Source organism: Eublepharis macularius, chromosome 1 (assembly GCF_028583425.1).
Source record: "Eublepharis macularius isolate TG4126 chromosome 1, MPM_Emac_v1.0, whole genome shotgun sequence".
Lineage (NCBI taxonomy): Eukaryota > Metazoa > Chordata > Lepidosauria > Squamata > Eublepharidae > Eublepharis > Eublepharis macularius.
In genome coordinates, this window is record NC_072790.1 from 128,913,685 (window position 1) to 128,931,719 (window position 18,035).

An 18,035-nucleotide genomic window follows, 5' to 3' on the forward strand; every position below is an offset into this window, starting at 1 on the left:
ATGATGACATTCTCCATGGTGTGATTAAAGTATTTCGTATCACGTGGGAAGGGAAAGGCTGCTATTGTGGCAATGCAATCGAGTTTCCCAACTTGCATTTTTTCTTTGAACTCAAAAGCCCCAAAAGACTAGGTGTGTGCTTGTTTTAAAAGCCAGAGGGTAATACCACATACGCAGGAGTAGGCATGACTATTTTCCAAGGGAATATGGGCCTCAAAATACTTGCTTAAGGGGTTTGTGTCTTTATGTGAAATCTGTATAACAATATGCAGACTGATAGGTATGTACTATACCATTTCATTTAATATTTCTCCACGTACTACCATTTTTAAAAGGCCATTTTCTCTTCATTGGGTCTTTATCCTCTCCTCTTGTGTTTAAATCCTGCCTCCAAGTCCTTCTACTGTTGGACATAATAAGGTAATGTTAGCTGTGGTTCACTTTTACCAACTTCTGGCTAAAAGCGAGCCCTCCCTTGTTAGTGCTAGCCATGATTAATGTGAATGCTAACCATGGTTGAGCCTGGTGTGTGGTGTCCTGTGAATGACTTTGTGAGTCATAGTCTTCTTTGCTAATCTGGAAGGGTACAGTTTCATTGTGAATGTAAATCAGTGTAGATAAAAGGATGGAAGTTAATCTGCTTCACCCTTTTGCAATCATTTTATCCTTTCATTGGGAAGAAAGGAAAGAAACAGTGTAAAACAATCTATAGGGATTTCTATAATACAGCTGGGTTGGTGGTACTATTTAGAAAGATGTATAAATGGAAGTAATGTGTTGGATAGAAGAACGAAGGCAATTTTGCTGAATTTGCATTCTTTATTCATACAAGAATTTCAATATAATTGTTTGGGAAGCCTGTACATATAGCCTCAAATCATGGTGGCAGCAGCCATATGTGCCAATCATCATTTACAGGAATTGACTTCCAACTCGTGTTACTGGCTGGTTTGTCATAGGCTCAAGTCCATCTTGTTTTCTCAAATGGCTGCCATGTCCCCCCAAAAGCACTAAAGTACCCTGTGCTCCCAAAGGTTGAGGAAGAAATATATTGATAATGTTATGTTTCATTTTGGCTCTAGGGCTAATACCTGGGGCAGTTGTCTGTTCCTTACTGGGTGCTGTTCTTCATTTAAGTGGGTGGTAAAGTCTATAGTAAGCATGGTTTTCCATGTCTGTAAGAAGTTATCTGCCCTGTAATAGATTTATGGATAGGATATGTTAACCTTGAGACTTAAAACTGAGTTTCTTTTTAGAGTAAGCTGCAATATGAAGCCAATGACAAATCAGCCATCAAAGCTTGATATGGTTTCAAGACAAATTAGTACTTTGAATTCCATCACAGTTCAATGATCACCTTGAAAAGTAAAATAGCACTACCTTGAAATGATTCACTCCCTTGTGATGATTATTTGTATGACTCAGTTGAAACTCAATTGCTGCCTTTTATTTTTTATTTTTTATTTTTAGGATTTCTTCCTGTAGAGAAAGCTCTTTAATAGGAGATTGGACTTAATCCTGGCTAGTTTTCAATGCATTAAAATATTTTAGGAAAGACTTCAAGGAAAAACAGACAAAGAATTACTTTATGTAAGAAAAAGGAATAATAGGAAGTGTATAAAAGTTTTATTGATTTTCATAGCAATGTGTGTGGAAATATAGATAGTGAATGTGGTAAGTCTGCGTGGCTGTGAGTACACACCACTGTGTCCAAATCATTTGTAGAGTCAGCCATTATTTTATAGTTCATTAAGGGCAAGATTCACTTGGCATAGGATTCCACTTTTATTTGCGAAGTTGGGGGTGGGATATTTGTGAAAGCGTTGGAATTTTGATTCCAGACTGAGACCAAATTAGGCAATGGTTGCTTAAAAATGTACATAATCATGAGTTCCTAGAACAAATTGGTCTGCTGTCCAGTTTTGCTTCATTTACAGCATGTGACCAGAGTATGTCCTCTTGCCAAATCTGAGGTTGGATCCAACCAGTTTTTCTGTTGATGAAAAGGAGGATGGATCCCCTGAAACCACCCAAAAACCATATGCTGGGAATAATAGGACCTTCATAGACAAAAGCCATGTTCTATGGGCTGCAGTAGTAGAACGGAATGAGACTGTGAAAAGCTGGCTTGATTCATCCCTTAACTACCTGTTTGTTTCCTAATTCAATAATATGTGATTAATTATCAGATATTTTATTTCTTCTTAGCCTGTTCATTTATTTTCTAGGGCAAGGACAACCTCTTATAACTATCTTTTTGAAGAAAAGGGAAAGTGTTATAAGCCTGGACTTTGTACATTGGTCTATCCCTTGGGCTTAGACTAGAGTGCAGAAAAAAAGGAAAGGCAGTGTTCTTAATGACTGTAGATCTGTGGGTCTCAGTGGACCTTCAGTGTTACAGAATGGTCATCAGGGCTTGGAGAAGCTGACCCTCCCCTCAGATGAAGAGAAGGGCCTCGTTTATGTGTTTGTGTGCATGAGTGCGGGTGTGTGTGTGTGTGTGTGTGTAAGAAGAAAATGCAGTTTTAGATTTCAGAAGACACAGCGAGACACAGAGAAATAAGATGGCTGAACCACCTTGTAGGTGCACTGTGTTCTTCTGGTGACACTGGTAGAACAATTAGAATAATTTGTTTTATTTTTATAATAATTTTTTTACTAAAAGAGAAAATCCCATACTCAGTCCTTAACAACATAAGCAAACAAAAACTGCACACAAATGTCAAGATACTGGTTAAAAATTTAAAAGGCTATTTCATGTTCTGAAAGTTTAAAAACTTGCCTTCAAATAAGTCTATGCACTCCTTACCTTCTTTAAATCTAATTCAGTATGAGGACCTAAATACTGGGAGTATGAGCTATGAGCTATTAAGCCAGTCTACAGGCTGCAAAATAAGACTCTTCTTTAGTCTTATCCCATTAGTTGAAAATTATTTGATGAACAATGTGAGAAGAAGTAACACTCAGTTATCGAATGGCTAGTGCCAAGTCCTTCCTGGTTCCATGAATCTCTTCAGAAATTTTGGGGGTTTCTTTTAATAACATAATAATAACATTCGATTTATATACTGCCCTTCAGGACAACTTAATGCCCACTCAGAGTGGTTTACAAAGTATGTCATTATTATCCCCACAACAATAATCATCCTATGAGGTGGGTGGGGCTGAGAGACCTCCAGAGAGCTGTGAGTAGCCCAAGGTCACCCAGCTGGCTACAAGTGGAAGAGTGGGGAATCAAACCCCGCTCTCCAGATTAGAGTCCTGTGCTCTTAACCACTACACCAAACTGGCTCTGAAACTGGCTCTTTTACTCTGCAGAAAATGAAGTGAATGTTTGGCTGTAATCTTAGGAGACAATAGGCTTATTTCCTCACACAACATTTACATTTCAGCCACCCACACAGCTTTGTTTTAATAAATGTCTTAGGATTGTGTAATATTTCATTATGTCTGTTGTTGATTTGTTATTAGGGAGTTTCCAACTTTTTATTATGGCTTCAGACTATGATAGCTATTGTTACTTTGCCACAGTAGTCTTCAGTGAGCCATTGGGTAATAGAAACAGAATAATCAATCGAAAGTTATATATTTAAAGCTTCAATGTTACATAGTTTTGATCCTTGTCCATGGGGACTTACTGTGGAAAATCATAATTTTTGTACTTCCATTTTTGTTTCTGGAAGAGTTTCCAGACTCTAGGAATGTAACTATCTAGGAATGTATTTTTGTCCTTTTTTGATCCTACAAAGCTGGCTTCATATGTCAAATTCTATCATCTTTTGTCAAATTCTATCATCACATTCCAGCTTTTCTTGGAAATAGATAAATGCTGTGGGACTGTACAGACAGGGCCAGATTTTATTATATTACTTTATTGCACAGAATTTAAAATCACTTCAACTGGCAAGATGAGAGGAACCTCTCTACAAACAACTCCTTCTACTATATATACTGGGTTTACCAAGCACAGCTGTAGGGACAACCCTGACCTCAGTGATTTTCTTGAGTAATTTGCACTATATCATCAAAACGGCTGCCACTGTCTTATATGGAAAAACAAATAGTTGTATTAGAGAAAACTGTAATTTACTTTGTTTGTACATACTTCGTTTGTACATAAATTCAGCTCTGGGCACAAACAGGAAAAAAAAAAACCCGAACATGGTGTTTGTTGTTCGTTGCCATCCACAAACAACGAACACTGACGAACATGATCCTGTCACGAACATGTTTGTTGTTCGTTGTTCGTGGGGGGCAGCAGGCTCTCTTCCAGCCATCAAGATTCCTACTGCACCGCTCCCAGAAACCCTACCTGAGCAGGCAGCAGGAAATGCAGGGCTTTTTTTCAGGGGGAACACAGTGGAACAGAGTTCCGGCACCTCTTGAAAGTAATCACATGTCTGGTGGCCTTGCCCCCTGATCCCGTTTCCTCCCCGCTCAGCCCAAGTGTTGCTGCTTTCAAAGCTGGCAGCTTTTTTCTGCTGATGGGAGGGGGATTCCCCTCCTATCAGCTGAAAAAAGCTCTTTTAAAATGCTGGCAGCTTTTTCAGTTGAAAAGAAGTGTTGCTGTTTTCAAATGCTGGCAGCTTTTTCAGCTGAGGGAAGAGGAAGGAGGGGCCCCCTCCTCCCCTCAGCTGAAAAAAGCAAGGGCATTTGAAAGCAGCAACACTTTTCTTGCCACAGGAAAAGTGCTGCTGCTTTCAAAGCTGGCAGCTTTTTTCAGATGATGGGAGGGGGATTCCCCTCCCATCAGCTGAAAAACATTTGACAGCAACACTTTTCTTGCCATTTGCAAATGGCAAGTAAAGTGCTGCTTTGAGCTTCGGTGTGCTCTGTAAAGATTCCTGAATCTTTAAGGAGCATACCAAATCCTGCAGTGGCTTGCCACTTAAGAGTCCCACCACCTCTTTTCCCAGAAAAAAGCCCTGAGGAAATGTACCAATAATAAATAATAGCTTGGCCCCAGAGCCTGGCAGCAGCCCTGCAACCTGAATGGGTAGATCCCTATCCCACCTCACACAAAGAAAATTCAAGCTCCAATGCACTCACCCTGTCTCTCTAACAGCAGCTGTCTCTTCCTGAAGGCCAGAGCTGGGAGCCCCCCTCCCCCCTGGTCTTTTCCTCTTTAACAAATTTGGAGCTCCAGTCCACACTTGGAAGGAAGACCTGCCTATCAAGCTAAATTGGGTTTAGTTGTTCGTGAACAGCAGATTGGGCTGTTCGTGGGTTTTTTTAGTTTGTATTGCTGTTTGTGTTGATATTGCATTAGTGCAGTGCATACCGATGTTTCTTCCCAGATCTAGGGTTGCAAACCCTGGGTTGGAAAATTCCTCAGAATTTGAGGGGTAGAGCCTCAAGAGGGCAGGGTTTGGAAGGGAAGTGAACTCAGCAGGTTATGATGCCGTACAGTTTACACTCCAAAGCAGTCATTTTCTGATCTCTAACCTTCTGTCTTGGCAGATGAGAGCATGACTTTGGTTGCATAATGTAAAGATCTCTTTGAAGAAGATTCGGAGATGTTACAATGATGCTATTTTGTGGGCTTATTTTCCAGCAAACTTTTGCCAAAATCAGAATTATGGTTAAATAATGCAGAGACTTCACTTCTAACTCCTGATCCAAAAACATTAATGATGATGCCAAAATCAGGCACATATTTTGACAAATTTGCTTTATGAATTATTTTAATATCCGCAACCAACTGTAGTCTTGTGCTGTATCAGCCCATTATAGTGGTTAAGTGGTTAGACTTTGAATAAGCACTCTGCTAGTTCGACTCCTACTAGTGCCATGAGCATTGCAGGTGGCTTGGGTAAGCTACTCCTCTGTACTGTACTACTCCTCTACTCCTCTGCTACTGTACTGTTGGAATAATGAAACACTGTTGCCAGGTCCCTTGGGCTCAAAGCAGGGATGGAGGGTTGCGGGGGAGGCGACTGGAGTACTTACCTTGTGTGGGTGTGCAGTTTGCCGCTCTGAGTGGGCACTAATCTGTCCCGAAGGGTTGTATATAAGCACACTGTAGAACACTGACTTTTTAATTATTTTTTTTAAATATTTGGCACATGGTGTGGTATGTATTGCTCTAAGGCAGCTTGTGGGAGAAAACAAAAGGTCACTCACAGTTTCAGGAAGCCGCAGAGACAATGTTATAATGACTTAATGTACAAGCGTATTTAAGGAACAGATTTCAGGAATGAGGTCATAAGTTGGTGGAGGTGGAATATAAAGGAGGGCTGTAGATGATGTTTTCTGGAGAGTTTAAATGTTACGGAATTTAGTTGTACATCTACCATCTATTTCATAGCCAGGGAAAATTCTAGTTTTAACAAGGATATGTTAAAAAGAAAAACATGTTTCTAAATTAGGATTGTTAATATAGATCATTGAAGAAAACACGTGGGAAAGACATGGGGTGGGAAATGTGTGTGTTGGGAAGGGCAGGTTACAGGTTGTTCTTGTGGCTGCCATAGGGTAGGTTAAGCTGTTGCACTTTTGTAAATCAATTAACAATTTAAGATTTCTGAATACATAGAAGCCTGGGAGGTCTAATCCAAAAGAGGCACACTCAGGTGGCTGCAAATCTCTTTTCATTAAATTGAAGTGTCAGATGAAACTCAAGGCCACCTGCAAAATATTCAGTAGTAAGGACTAGTTCCAGTATCCTTGCAGTGAGAAGACCCAATTATTGAAGTACATAAAAACGACAGGACAGCAGACACAAATCCTCATCATGTGGAATAGTCATAAGCTAGCCTGGCATACAGCCTGCAGCTCCACCACCTCTGCCTGGTTGCTGTAGTGGGGAGGGGGGTTCTGCTCCACTCATCCTACAGCTCTGGCACCACTTACCTGGCTTATGTTGGAGTAGGTAACAGCAGCAAGGAAGGCAGCTCTTAGAAGGGTCTCAGCCGGTATCTGTGCCAGATAACTGGCAAAAGCATCTGGCCCCAGCAGGAAAGGGGTTGGGGAGAGAGGCCACCACCTGTTTCATACCTCTCATGGGGGGGGGGGGAGTGCTGGCAGGCACAGTGAAGTTTTGCCAGGAGGCAAAACTATAAGTGGGAGACCTGGCAAGACAGAAGGCAGGCAGGCAGGAAGATAGAGTGTGAGCCAAGCTAGTGGAAGTGATGGTGCTGTAGGTGGGCAGGCTGGCCAGTGAGTGGGTGGTCTGGTGAGTCAGGTGGGCAATGTCCCTCACTCCCCCCACAACTTCTTAATATGATTTGAGCCCATGTAACTTTGCTCCTTCCTCTATTCTAAGCCAAGGGCAACAGTGCTAATAAAAGTACTTATATAGTCCTACTAATTAGTACGCAGTTCATTTTGAGTCTATAATAAAATATTTTAAAATAACACATTTTTAAAAAGAGACAAGGAAGGAGATAGTAAGTTAAGAAGGAACAAATTATGTACTTTTCCAGAAGCTTAAGGATAAGGAAGTCTTTAGGCTCTAGAAGCGTGAGATAAAACCAAAGAGTCTCTGGAGAGATCAAGTTCCTCAATGAATTGCATGCCACATCAAAAATATGCTCTCCCACTGATTTAGGGCAGAATTATAGGAGGTTCTCATGGCCAGTGCTATTCAATTGTGGATAGCACTGTAGGTGAATTTCTAGCATCCCTGATATAGCCAGTACCTGTGCTGTTCAGAGAAGAGCAATTTTAAATCCAAGAGAACATTGGTTAGGCATAATACGATTAGGGCTGCCTGCTGGTCTTAAGTTTTTGAGTCCTGGGTGATCTTTAGTCACCATTAAACCCAATCTATATAATGTGGTTTCTTTTTTAGTTGTTTCCTATATACTTGTGTTTCCTTCCTTCTCTCCTTTTGCTACTTTCAAAAAGAGTAAACAAAAAGAGAGGGTGATGGAGGATAAACTCACCACAGCCTAGTACAAGATCCAGATGTGTGTTGTTATAAAGTGGTGCTGGAAGGTTCAGGCCATGCAATTAGTTGCACAAACTCAAGGGAGTTTTGTGGGTTTTTTAGTAGCATTTTCCTATTCTGCATGGTAAAAAGGTTTAAGGAGCATTTCAACAACAGTTTCTTAGACAGCATGGAAATCAGATTTTCATTTGAGAGTCAAAAATTCCACGTAACATATCACTGTGAGGCTGAAGAAATTCTCTGGATTCCATGTAGAAGAGAATTACAACAATATTGTCTTCTGGTCTCTTAAGGTTAAGAGTCCCTGGGGCAGACTGTTGTGTAATTTACCTGACCTCTGCAGTTTATAAAAAGTATCCTCAAAATTTTCTGATAACTACTTTTTTTTTAGCTTGTTGCAAATGATGCAGGTTAAATCCATTGCCAGTTTACTTTAGGGGAGAACGACACATTACAAGAAAATGGGAACAGCTGCCAAAAGTGGCAGACTTGCTTTGAATGTTTCTCTTTCCCCTGTGTAAAATGTAACAGTGCTTGCCCAGTGGCCTGAAGTTATTTTACTGAGCATTTTGTTTAATCTCAGCCAGTAGCAGACAATTGTATGGAGCAGGAGTAGAGGGAACTTATACTATAAGGATGTCTGGAAGTAAGATAGGTTGAATTATATGTTATGGGGACAACAGAGAACTTGACATTGGGCTGTCATTTTCAGCAGCAGCCATTATAATCTGTACTTCCACTCTTAGATGGGGAGGGGGCTTGAACTGGTAGCTAATACCATGAAATGCAAGAACGGCTGCTTTAAAACATTGCAGTTGCGAACACCTGAAACTGTGATCTTTGTGTACTTTTCTATATGTTATATATATTTTGATGTGTGTGTGTAAAAAATGCCCAATAATATTTAAAATATCCATTGTTAACAGACTCTATGACAATTTCAAGATAGTTGTTTTCACATGTTGCTGTGTCTGATTTTCCTGTGTGGGATCTGGAATGTGGTTTCAGTGTAACAAATATCTTCATGGTCTAGATGTCATTTCCTGAGGTTCCTTGATTTTAGCGCTATGGAATGTTGTGTTGTCATTGGTTGAATGCCACTGCGAGTTGTCTGAACCCTTAGGCTAGGAATCATGATGTATTTTTGTTAAGATGGTTCCAGCTGTTCACTTTTCCATTGTTGTTTTTCCTTCTTCCTGCAGTGTCTTTTTATAAATAAACACACTAGGATTCTTGCAACAGAAAATAGCATTTTACATTGTTTTTATCATGAAACACCTGGAGACTGATTTATCCATTCATTTGATAAAACATTGAGAGGTGTGAATGAACTATCACAGATTTAATGCCACCACTATAATTTCAATTTCACCCAGTGTCACCTTTAAAAAAAAATTGAATCACTATTGGCTAATCACGTGAATCATATATACCTATGAACTAGTCCTAGTTAATGAAGATGGGAAGGAAATTAATTAGGAAATTAAAGTAATTGTGAAACAATTACTTTCAGTGTACCTAGAGTAGGGTTGCCAGGTACCCTCACCCTCCAGGCAGTGCCTAGAGGCCTGGCACTTACCTTTCTGGAGGTCTTTGAGCACAAAGGTGCAGTACGCAACATTTGAGGCCAAATTGGACCCATTTGTGGCCGAAATTGGCCCGCTATGAAGGGCAGGAGTGCTCCAGGGCCCTCCTGGCAGAGCTCCCATGCTCCTCGGTGGGCCAAATTGGGCCTGTTTGGGGCCGAAATTGGCCCACTGCTGGCGCGCATGATGGGCCCTGAGTGCTCCTATGCTTTACAGCGAGTCACTTTAGGCCCCAAATGGACCCAATTCAGCCCATTTGGGGCCCAAATTGGGCCATTGCAGAGTGCAGGTGTGTGCCACACAGGGCCGGCATGCCCATTGAGGCCAGGTAGGCGGTGGCCTCAGGCGTGGGGTTGCTGGAGGGAGTGCCAGAGGAGGCACAGGGGGTGGGAGCACGCACCACAGAGCAGCAGCCTCCTATCCCTCCCGCCCCGCGCCGTCGCCGCCGCCAGCACAAGCCCCCGGCTGGGCGCAGCCGCCATGGGCAGGCATCTGCGGCAGCGCAGGCAACCAAGCGGGAGAGCTCGGAGGCCACCTGCACACCGTCACAGCCGCCCGCCGCAGCTATTGGGCTGGCGGCGGTGCGCGTGCTCTCAGGATGATGTCATGCGGCCGGCTTTGAGCACCGAAAACCCTTGCACCGCCCCTGGGAGCACCCCTGGGAGGCGCGTTTCCTCACCTTTTCTCTTGCCAGCCAGGTAAGCGGGGGCAGCAGGTGGAGGGTGGGAGTGGGAAATCCTCCACCCCAAGCAGGGGACTGGCAACCTTAACCTAGAGAGATGAATTTCAAACAGGATTCTGAAAACCAGAGAAAGCTTACCAGATGACCAGTTGATCCTATCCCTGTCAATCTTTTCACTGCAAAATGTAGAGATATGGGAATGTTGGGTGCATTCTAAAGAACATGGGGTGGCAGGCTCAATGGACCCGGCCAGTAGCTTGTGTGAACAGAACGTGATCCAATTATGGCATGCTTCAAAAACTCCTGTGGTAGGCACAGGGTTCCCCAGCAAGGAAATTACTATAGCGAGTAACCTCAAAATCAGAGAGTAATACTTTCTGCTTTCATTTGTAGCTGTCTTGTTTACAATCAAGTATCTGAAATGTATTCTGCATAACTAATCTGGCAAGAGAATACATTTTGGCTGTAATATATTTCAGTGTAGCACATGTTGAATTTCAATATACCAGGTGGGCACGACAGAAGAACAGAGGCCCTGTTCTTTAACAAATTGGCAACTGTATCCTTTGTATTTGCATTGTGTTTTGGAATTTTAAAAATGCTATTCAAATGCTATTTCTGTGTAGCACAAGCAGAGTCCTGGAAAATTATGGCTATCTGCATGAAATCCAGGTGCTTAAATAATTCCTTTCATTTAAAAAATCCCTTAATATAGGAGAATGTCTCTGACCTTATTGAGTAAATTAATGGAGATAATTAAGCTGTCACTATGGGTGAAATCTGAATACATTTGCAGCTTGAAAAACATACAAGGTATAGTCAAAGTAGCATAGCAAAGCATTCAGTGTTTGGGTTTATTCTTTGGTATTTGTGAACAGATAAGTATTGTTATCTTCCATAATAGAATGACTGTTCACTGTAGGCCTGTTGAAGGGATTACAGTAATATTAAGTGAAACTGATCTGGAGGAGACTCAACTTGCACAATTAAGGATAGTTCCATTTATTGAAGAAGAATAGAACAGCCATGTTTAAAGACATCCTTTTCATTTATTTCATAGGATTACCTTGATTGTATCACTGACCAATCCAAGCTCTCCTTGGGGCCAGAAGAACGATCAGCTTTGTTTGGAAACATAAAAGATATCTATCATTTCAATAGGTAAGTAAATATTCATATTAAGTGAAAACATATTTTAGTGCTTTCATGACTCTTTTCTTCCAGTAACCTGAAGTCAAAAGGGGCTTGGCAATTCAAACTAGAATAATTTGCAGTATAACCAGGAAACAGGCACAAAAAGTCTATAAATAAATACTATAAATGCTCCCACTAACCAGTTCTTGGATGTTGTTGATTCATTCTCAGCCCTATCCATATATGGGTTGGACTTGGGGCCAACAAATGACAGCCAAGAACAAGACCCAAATGAGAATTCAGAGGCTTACTTGTTTCCTTTCTGCCTATCCTGACTCTCCTATGTTCGGTGAGGGAGGGAGACTAAACCTGATCAAGACTGTGCTGCCCCTTCTCCCTTGTCTGTCTGTGTTCTGCAATGGGGTCAAATGGCAGGGGAAAATTCCAGATTGCCCTGTGCTCTCTCATTTTCCATCTGTTTCTCATTTTTGTCCAAGAAAATGTGTTCTGGTAAATAAAATTCTCTCCTGGTTTTGTATGGCTTATTTTGATGAAACGACAAAAGCCTACTGTTTCTTTTTGACACTTCCTGTTGTGATTTGCCTTTTGCAGATGAGGAAGTAGGAGAAATCTAACCTCAGTACCACTTTAACTCTCTTCAGGTTTTGTGGTATGGAAAAAGATGGCACAAATGCACGTTTATGCCATCATTTCCATTAAAAAAAGACAAGTCTCTCCCCCTCCACTACCAGTAGTGGACTGGTAACCCTAGATTAAATCTGTGACACTGCAGCTCTGTATTGCAGTGCTCTGTATAGAGCTAATGTAATTAAGAAATTATGGCATACGAGGTCAAAGATCTTATCCCTTACAAACAAATAGTGAGCATGCTAACACAAAATGCTTTTTTGCAATTAGATTATTCTGTGCCGCTATCTGAGGACAGAATTAGTACAAACACTTTTCGAAGGCAAGAGCCCACTGATAAGCATTGGGATTAAACAAGATAAAGTTAAAAAGCATTCATTTAGCTGCCTTGGACATTCTCTGAATTGAAAAGTAGGCTGTAAATATAATATATATTTATACATGTATAATTTATTTATATTTAAATAGATATAAATAAATAATAAAACAACAGTGTATGTGGACCTTGATGATAAAACTAGCACAGAAGGGAGTCAGTAACCCAGTGTAGTGGGATGCATGTATATCCGGATGACATGACCCACTATCAGATCTCTGTTGAGTGGACCCATAAGTTAATTCCTCTCTGTCACCCATTCCCTCTACTGGGGAAGGACCATGGTGTGTGAATGGGATTCCTATTGGAGCCTTTTTTCTTGATTATAAAAACCATAGAGATGAGTGAATTAGTGCCCATGATGTCACAAGGTTGTTCCCCACCGTTTGTTCCTGCTGGATGCTAGTGCTCTACTGGCAACCCTAGGGACATAAGACTGACAGATCTCAGTAGATGTAGCAATTATTCACTATATATTGTCTAAAAATGACTGTGTACCTACTTAAAGGAAAAACAAATACAAAAGCTATTTGGTTGTCAAGGTATCAAAGTTATATGAACTTCCAGCAAACGGAAGCTTGCTTACAAACTCAGCAGGGAAAAGTTACTAAACTGTGGGGAGAAATGCAGGGGACTGTTCCTGTACCCACCCTCCTCTTCTCTTGCCCCTTTAAGTAGAGCACAGATCCTTTCCATTCCCCTTTTACCTCTCCCAGCTTGATTCAAGTTGTTTAGAATGTTATCTCCCTATGCTAAGATAGAGATAGAAAGGAGCACATCTTGCTCCTATGGTGGTTAGACAAAAAAACAGGGATGCTCAGCTGGAAGGAAATTTCCCTTCGAATAAGGTCAAAGGGACTGCCCTAGAGCATATCTAAACAAAAATATGTGGAGTCCTGAGCTCTCTGTCTTTCTAGCTCTATTGCCCCCTGTGAAGAAGAGACATTGCTTGTGTATTCCTTCCAACAAGGGTAACTAGCTACTAAATGCTAGAAGCAGAGAATAAAGAGATGCATACAGATTATAGCTGAGCAGTTTTGTTGTGGCACAATAAATCATTCTGGTAACCAGCAGCTGCAAGAGCTATTTAGCCCTGTGAGTGAATATTCATAATTCTAGTGGCTGTGACAAGAGTAGGAAGAGATTGGCTAGAAGCAAAAAATAAATAGGCAGAACAACCTATTTCAACTTTGCCCTTTAGGAAGAAACAACGTTGCTGGGATTATTTAAAGTTAAAACAAAGTACATATTTTGAATAGAGACAGCATATGTAGGTCTTGGCAAAAAAAATGACTTCTAATTTTTTGTTTGTAAAAACTAGTGAACTTTTGCAAGACTTGGAAAACTGTGAAAATGACCCTGTGGCTATAGCAGAATGTTTTGTTTCTAAGGTAAGAAACGTAAATTTTCTGTTGATACTCATCTATAGTATAGTACAATTCAGCCTCTGTGTTTATAAAAACTCAAGGGTCCCTCTATTCCCAACAGTCTACAACTAATAAAGTGTGTGTATTTCTGTGTAAATTTTTTAAAAACCCTTGAAAATAATGAGTGGCAGTAAAATAATGATTCTACAGATTTTGAAAAACCTCATATTTTCCCTCCTCCCAAACACACACTCTTCTTGAATAAATGATGGACAATAAAATCAAGCCACACGTTTTTGGTATTAGGGGACCTGTTTCCTTTTCCTTTTTTTTCATTTAATTTTGCCCTAGTTGTCATTCATCTGAATATATAAAACCAATTAAAATGAACAGGAGCTGTGCAATGGCACATGTGTTCCTCAGTTATTATAGCCTTTTCTTAATTTCTTTAAATTGCCAAGAGAATTAAATTTGATTAAAGAGACTCATCCTTTTCATTTCAAGCTGTCTTCTTGAAAGGCCCTTGATTATTTTTGATACTTTCATTAGTGACATTTCCTTTCTGAATTGCTATAAAATGGATTGGAAGCATTCTGACAAAACCATTTTTAAACATTTCCGTAGTTACATGACCAGTTTTAAAAATTAATATGTATGTGCAAAATAAAATTGAAATGAGAAAAATGAGGTAATACAAATTCAGATGGAGTTTGGCATAAAGAATAATTAACAGAAAAATCTTGGTCTAAGAAACTACATGGCGGTGGGGGGGGGGTGTCTATTTTCCAATTCTTAAATTATGAACATGGCACTACTTTATCCTGAGTCAGACCCTTTATTTCTCTAGCTCAGGGACAGCAGCAGTACATCTGTTATCCAAAATCCATTTTTAACTAACTGGATATGTCAGGGATTGAGACTGTGATCCTCTACAAACATGGTGTGCACTTCGCCAATGATCTATAGCCCCTTCCTAACAGGTTTAATGCAGATTGCTGTATTTTAATCCTCTTTTGCCAAGTCATTGAAAAACGCAAATGAAATATGCTTCAGTTATTGACTTTTTAAATTTCAGGGCTGTCATCAGCATATCCTGAAATGGAGTATTTGCCAGGGCATTTGGTTTCTGGCAAGGCCCACTGTAACTGACCCCTGCCCGTATGCCTCCTGTGCCACCTGCTTATGTGCCTTTCCCCCACCCACTTGCTTGCAAGCGCTCCTCCTTCTGTGCTCTTGTCTGCAGAGAACTGCTAAGGAAGTTAAAATTGACAGATCCCCCCCTCCCCCAACTGGTGTAGGAGATCTCCAACTGCTTCCCTCCACTGCCACTCACTTAGCCAGTGGGTAGAAATGAGGGACATGGGCCCATGTGTGACGGTGTCCTTGGCTGATGATGTCACTTCTGGCATGACGCAGAAGCAATAGGTCATAGCAGGGCTGATTCAGTAAAAATCAGCACCAAAATGCTATGCTTTCTGCCAATTTTTACTGAATCACCCTAGTACGATTTGTCACTTCAGGGTTGCTCTGGAAATGATGTCATTAGCTGGGGATGTAAGCAAACACACAAATAAGTCAACCCACCTCACCCCACATACTCCTCCTCCATTTTTAGGATGGGAGGATCTGGCAACTCTGAGGCAAGTGCATGCAGGTAATGCAAAAGGTGCTCCTGACAGCCACAGCATTGGCACTCCCAGCCCCACATATCATCAAGTGCCACTGAGGAAAGGGCAAACAGCAGGCTGTGAGCATGAGTGGTAGGAGGGAGTCAGGAGTAGATTGGGGAATGAGATGGAGGCAGGCAACGGTATGTGGGAGTTGGAAGGGAGGTATGAGTGGGGGGTCTTGGTGGTGGGCAGAAGAAGAGAGAGGAGCCACTGTGCACTCTCTGCCCAGGGCCCTTAAAAACCTGGAACTGGCCCTTATTTATGAGCTGGGTTAGGTTAAGAGTGACACTTGGTGATATATGAAGCTGATTAGGAGTAAAGATGGGCACAAACAGGAAAAAAATGAACATGATGTTCGTTGTTCATTGCCATCCACAAACAGGGACTCACGAACAACCACGAACATGGCCCTGTTCATGAACATGTTTGTGGTTGGCTGTTCGTGGGGGCCAGCAGGCTCTCCTCCAGCCATCATCCAAGTCAAGATCCCTACTGCACCACTCCCAGAAACCTGACCTGAGCAGGCACCCGGAAAGGTACCAATAATAAATAATAGCTTGGCTCCAGAGCCCAGGAGCAGCCCTGGAACTTGAAGAGGTAGATCCCTACTGCATCACTCCCAGAAACCTTACTTGAGCAGGCAGCAGGAAAAGTACCAATAATAAATAATAGTTTGGGTCAGAGCCTGGTTGCAGCCCTGGAACTTGAAGGGGTAGATCCCTAACCCACCACACACAAAGAAAATTCAAGCTCCAATGCACTCTCTCTACCAAAATGCCAACAGCAACTCTCTCCCTCTCCACTGTCTGCAAACTAAGCCAGAGCTGGCAACCCCCTCCCCCCTGCTCTTTGCTCCCTTGTAACAAATTTGGAGCTCCACACTTGAAAGGAAGACCTGCCTATCAAGCTAAATTGGGCTTAGATTGGGGTTTCCAGGGCAACCGCAGGAGTTCAGACAGCGTTCAGACAATCCCTGCCTAAATTGCCAAGGAAATTGATTGCAGGTGCCTAACTGTCTGGCTTGATGAACAGCAATGAACGGCTTGCAACGACCACCTGTTCGGTTAGAATAGGGCCTCACGAACAGCTTGTTCGCAAACAACAGATTGGGCTGTTTGTGGCTTTTTTTTTGTTCGTATTGCTGTTCGTGCCCATCTCTAATTAGGAAGTACAGGTACTAGCGCCTATGCAGGTCTAATGACCCTTTTTCAAAACACCTTGTTCCATCCCCCTTCAGATCACAGTGCATGTCTAAATCTGAGTCTCCCTACCTTTCACTATTTTTTCCTTGCCTTAGTTAAAACCATAGCTAGAATTTTCTGTAGATTAAATTCTCCATCAGCTGTAGAGTAGCCCCTGAGCTCCTGTCCCCCACTGCTGCTCAATGTGGCAGTGGGAGCAAATATGTGGAGGGTGACAGTGTTCCAGGATGCAACAGCATCATCACATCAAGGTGAAGCCCCAGAGGTCATGTCACCATCTTGGGTGATTTTCTTGGAATTCCTAAAATATCTGTGGTATTTTCCATAGTGATTAGGGGAATTCCTAGAGCATTGCTCAACATGGTGACATCATTGTCAGGTCTTTAACTGGAAGTGATGTTGCTGCATTGAATGATGCTCTCCCTCCCTGTACACTGCCTCCCAAACCTCCTTGAATTGCTTGGTTTACTTAGACCTGGCAAGCCTAACCATCTACCCAATTTTGTGTTTGAAGACAAATCTGATGCTCTTTAGGACAGGAAGTTTGGGAGCAGAAGTGCCTGCAGGCCACAGTACAATGCTCTTTCCAGGCTTGCAAGTTTGCCATGCTAGAGCTTTGGGACTGACTGACAATTTTGTACTATGTTTGTGATTAAGGACAAATTAAGATTTAAGAATTGTGGCATATATGTTCAGTTAATTTTTTTACCTAGTCTACAGCTCTCCCTAACAACTTTGCAAGCATAGTGATGGATCCCAGCTCTGAATGGGTGAAAGCTCTATCTTTAGTTTGGTTCACTATTGCATTCTGGAAATATGGAAAGATAATGAATCTGGTTAATTGTTTTGGCTTTTGTCTCTAATAACTGGGACTTTCTCCCATTTTATCTGTTAAGGCTGTCTGTGAGCTTAATGTTCTCTGTCTTTATTTAGAGAGGTTGTTTAGGAATGCTTGATACTTAATCCATGTAGGTTCAGTAGATTTACATGAGTTAGGCATGTAAAGAGGGTGTTTATCTTTCAGCTGGTCACCAGAAAGAGCATGGTGAAGTCTAGCATTGCACAGTTTGGGCAATCGTCTCCCTTGCCCTTTCTTCTTTTATCTTGAAAAAGGTAGTAGTAGCATCTGTAAAGGCATATTTGTCTCTCTCAAAAGTGTAGCCTTATACTTTGTTCCTTTCCTAAGTACTACATAATGTTATCGCTTGCAAAGATTCAGGACTGTTACATTGCAGATTTTGCTGGCCACCATCCATGTTGCACAGCTTTTGTTAAATATCAATGGCGTTTTCTATAGATACAAGCATCTGTGATGTTAACGAGAACTAGAAATGCAGATCTAATGGACAATAAACATGCTGAGGATATTATGGCTTATTGTCCTGAAGACTTTCTTCTTTATGTGCTTACTTACTTTGCAAAAAATATACCACACCTTAAATCTAACTTTGATAATCTACAGAATATTCTGCTTTGGTC

General features: G+C 41.4%; 1 protein-coding gene across 2 annotated transcripts in view; it reads left to right on the forward strand.

The window, feature by feature from the left end:
* PLEKHG1 (pleckstrin homology and RhoGEF domain containing G1) overlaps window positions 1–18,035 on the forward strand; it is a 61,438-nt gene that overhangs the window by 6,639 nt on the left and 36,764 nt on the right. For both annotated transcript variants that reach the window (XM_055000877.1, XM_055000868.1), the window contains exons 2-3: window positions 11,220–11,320; window positions 13,639–13,708. In XM_055000877.1, the coding sequence (XP_054856852.1) occupies window positions 11,220–11,320; window positions 13,639–13,708 (171 nt within the window). The remainder of the gene's footprint in view (window positions 1–11,219; window positions 11,321–13,638; window positions 13,709–18,035) is intronic.